This window comes from Mastomys coucha, unplaced genomic scaffold (assembly GCF_008632895.1).
Source record: "Mastomys coucha isolate ucsf_1 unplaced genomic scaffold, UCSF_Mcou_1 pScaffold8, whole genome shotgun sequence".
In the NCBI taxonomy this organism is placed as follows: Eukaryota; Metazoa; Chordata; class Mammalia; order Rodentia; family Muridae; genus Mastomys; species Mastomys coucha.
Genome location: NW_022196914.1, coordinates 57,636,023 through 57,639,465, shown reverse-complemented (window position 1 = coordinate 57,639,465; position 3,443 = coordinate 57,636,023). Strand labels below are relative to the sequence as shown.

General features: G+C 48.5%; 2 protein-coding genes across 8 annotated transcripts in view; one reads left to right on the top strand and one right to left on the bottom strand.

Moving 5' to 3' along the window:
• Fam169a (family with sequence similarity 169 member A) overlaps window positions 1-3,443 on the bottom strand; it is an 81,427-nt gene that overhangs the window by 63,835 nt on the left and 14,149 nt on the right. Inside the window, exon 1 of one of the 7 annotated variants that reach the window (XM_031360666.1) lies at window positions 1,815-2,023. The exons of 1 other annotated variant lie outside the window; for it this stretch is intronic. Coding sequence is in view for 1 of the 6 variants with exons in the window: in XM_031360659.1 (XP_031216519.1) it covers window positions 1,391-1,432 (42 nt within the window). In the remaining 5 variants the exon portion in view is untranslated. Of the gene's footprint in view, window positions 1-1,390; window positions 2,024-3,443 lie in introns of those variants that run through there. 5 more of the 7 variants (XM_031360662.1, XM_031360664.1, XM_031360659.1 and 2 more) reach the window with 5 other exon arrangements.
• LOC116083887 (nascent polypeptide-associated complex subunit alpha, muscle-specific form-like) lies at window positions 1,357-3,263 on the top strand. Its single transcript, XM_031360668.1, has 2 exons — window positions 1,357-2,076; window positions 2,365-3,263. Exons 1-2 carry the CDS (start codon window positions 1,504-1,506, stop codon window positions 2,443-2,445), a joined length of 654 nt encoding a protein of 217 aa, XP_031216528.1. The 5' UTR covers window positions 1,357-1,503; the 3' UTR covers window positions 2,446-3,263.

The window sequence follows — 3,443 nt, the reverse complement described above, 5'->3', positions numbered from 1 at the left end:
AAAAAAAAAAAAAAAAAAACGCCCCACAGACTAACAAGCTCAATGTAAAAGTAAATATCTGTCTGATGTCAAGTTTAAGTTGCTGGAAGAGACATCTCATCTCCCTTTAACAGGTCCAAACTGGTCACCTGTAGTCCTCTGGCTGACCGTCTTTGATTGCTTGAATCCCCTAAACAGAGACTAAGACTTAAGTATCCCCGGGGCCTTTTCTCTCTGCAATACTGACTGTGGAGCAAACACCACTAATAAACAGGAAGCATGGATTTTTGCAGGAATGGTACCTAAAAAGATCCATTTCTTTATAGACAATTAGCTAATGTTTAAAAGCTTCATTTATTCACTGGGGTAGTGGGAAACTTTTACTTTAAAGTATTCAGTCACTAAGTGGTTTTTTTTCCCCCCCACATCAGAGTCAAGTCCTGCACTGGACTCAGTCTACTAAAGGATGGAAACGACTTACAGCTTATCTGGACTCTTCTTCAAGTATCAAAATAACTAGGAACGAGTCTCTTGGAACCAAGAAAATACATAGGTACAGGTTTAATTTATGATCATTGGTGTGGCTGGTGACTCACGTAGACTGTGTCTAAGTTCACCAAACTGATCCTCCTCATAAATTTTAAAGATGAATCCACTATGACAGCGGCTCGATTTCTATGCATGACTGCGACTTTTTACCTTCATTTGTACTGAAGTTTTATTACTAGTGAACTCCCCCTCAAGTACCTTTCGGCACGTCCTCTATTCTAAAGAAGCAACAAATAAAAGTAAGTAAATACTTGAGCCAAATCTATTTCATATTAGTTATAACTCTTGTAATTATAATTACTTCATAGAACAAGACATGGTTTGAATAGATTACCTATATGTCCTACAATGTGCTTTTATTAAATAAATAAAATTTAAAGCACAACAAATCCAGATCCATTGGAAGATTTCCCTCCAGGGCTCACATGTAATGTATTATGCAACAACCAGCGATCCAGATGTTAATCCCTGTTGTGATGCAAGGATAAAATACGCAAGGCAAGGGTTATAATCCATTCAAGGAGGGCGTTAACAAAACAAATTTAATGAAGAATTACTATATGCTCAAGAATCTTGGAATGAGACTCTAACGGTTCTGAGAGAATTACATTTAAACTCTTCCTTTGGGTGATCTTTTTGCTGCGCGTCTCCCAATTCCCTCCCAATACCCTACAAAATCCTCGTAACAGCGTCTTAATTTAGGTTTTAAAAGGACTGCCTGAAGGGGAAAGGGAGATCTGCATCAGGTGGTTATGTTAGAATCTACTTGTGACAAGATACCCGCGTAAATTCCCAGAAGGGATTCAATGTATTTCGTCATTCTTTCCCATGCACAATAATCGTAGTAAAATATGATCCAGACCCCGGAGCCACAAGCCAACCCGGACTCGATCCATCCTCCCATCTCCGGTGGCACAGGCCTCTCTCCAAGCTCTGCGTGATGGACGGCTAAGAACCCTGGAACAGAAACCGGCAATGACCCGAATTCTAGAGGAGCGAAGACTTCATACAATACCTAGTCCGGGCAAGCCGAGAGGGAGGTGCTGCGCGGCCGAGCCCGAGCCCGAGCCCGCGCCCCACCCCCACGCCGCGCGGGTCCCGCTACCCGGAGGACGCCGGGGCTCCCGGTGGGGACTTGGGAGGGGGCGGCTCGGGAGCCGGCGCCGCGACCCGGGGAGGACAAGCGCAGCATTCCCGCACACAAAATGGAGGCCGGCGCACCTGGGGTCGCCTCCACCCGAGGAAGCCCGCGGCTCGGCCTCGCCCGCCACGCGCCGCGCACTCACCTCCGCCGCGCCGCGGGGGCCCGAAGGCGGAGCGCGAATGACCGAGCTGCCGCTCCCTGACGCCGCCACTGCCGCCGCCGACCCCGGCACGCGCCGCTCGTCCGCAGCCCACCGTCCCTCCGCCGGCGTGACGCACTGGCGCCGCGGCGCGCCCACCGCGAATCCCCCCGCCCCGCCGGCCGCCTGGCCGGCCTCGTGCGCCTCGGCGCCTCCTCGCCGGGAGCTGGGAGCCGCCCCGCCTCAGGGCCACGGCCGCCCGCAGGTGCGCGCTTTCCGCCCGCCGGCCCGCAGCACGCTCGCTCGGTCCCGCCGTCTTAAAGAGTGACCTTGGCTTAGCCCGGAATAGAAGCGAGTAAGCCGCGGGGGCCTCGCGCTCAGCGACCCGGCTCCTTTAAGGTCGACCTGAGCGGCATCCCGCGTGCGCGGCCCACGCCGGGCTGGAAATTTCGCTCGGGTGGGAGCGGCCTCCGGGCCTCCCGGTGGGGAATGGAGATGCTCGGCAAACCTGGGGACGCCGGCCTACCCTTACCCCAGCCTTACCCCACCCCAGACACCTCACCCCACTGCCACCCAGGAGCGCGCCAGAGAAAAGAAGTTGCGGAAGCCCCACAGCCCAGACTTCAGGCCATGAGATAAGGAACCATCGCGGCCCTGCGCTGACCTTTCCTACGTGACAAACTAACCTGACCCCAGAGAGCCTGCGCCATCCTCTCCTCCCCCCTCCTCATCCCTTATGGGATCCAGGGCCTTTTGCTAAGTACTCGAGAAAAATACACAGGCATTTAAAGGATAATAATTCTTCTTCTTTTTTTTTTTTAAATAATGTATGCTGTAGTAGAAATATATTTAGTAAAGATGCACAGCAAGAGTGTTTGATTTTAAGACTTGGGGTTTTTTTTTTCCCCCTTAAACTCTGAGAAATTCAGCAATGCCGTGAATGGTTCAGCTCATTCAGAAAAACTTAAAATTACTCCTTCTGTTCTTGGGAAATATTACTAATCACAACCCTGACCTTTTAAAGATTCACTAATTGATAACTTCAAAGGATGCTTTTGCATAAAGATCTATTTAACTCCCACTTTTTTTTAATATATGGGTTTTTCTACCTCCAGTTGCACACAAGAATCAACCTCACATCTGTTGTGTTTATGTACAATAAATTATTACTAGAAACCTTGAATTGTATACATTTACTATTTTTAGCAGGATTTAACAATGAATTAATAACCAAGCAAGAATTCTGAATAGTTGGGTTCCAACCACCGCTAATCATGAATGAGCGAAGTTATATAAATAACTACTGGATTATCATTTCTAGATCTGTTGGCAAATAGGAGTCCCCAGGATAATCCCAGTTGCCACTTTGTAAAATTACTTTTGTTTTTCCGGCTCTGGCATTCCCTCCCTCCAGGTGCTGCAATAAAGACTGAGGTCTTAACTACAAACCTACCCAGAGTGTGGCTGACTTTTATTTTATCAATATGGGAACCTGTGCCTAGAATACTAGGCTCCAGAAAGCCTAGTATTATTTAGCTGGCATTCTATCTGCCCAGACCTAAAGTGCTATTGAAAGGCTGGAGAATCTTAGAATGTATAATGTATAACTTTTACCTAAAAGCAGGCATGGAA

Excerpts from the sequence above, each read along its gene's own strand:
- LOC116083887 (XM_031360668.1), top strand. The coding sequence starts at position 1,504 with ATGACCCGAATTCTAGAGGAGCGAAGACTTCATACAATACCTAGTCCG. Across the intron at positions 2,077-2,364 it reads AGGGCCACGGCCGCCCGCAG|ACACCTCACCCCACTGCCAC; the intron begins GTGCGCGCTTTC and ends ACCCCACCCCAG.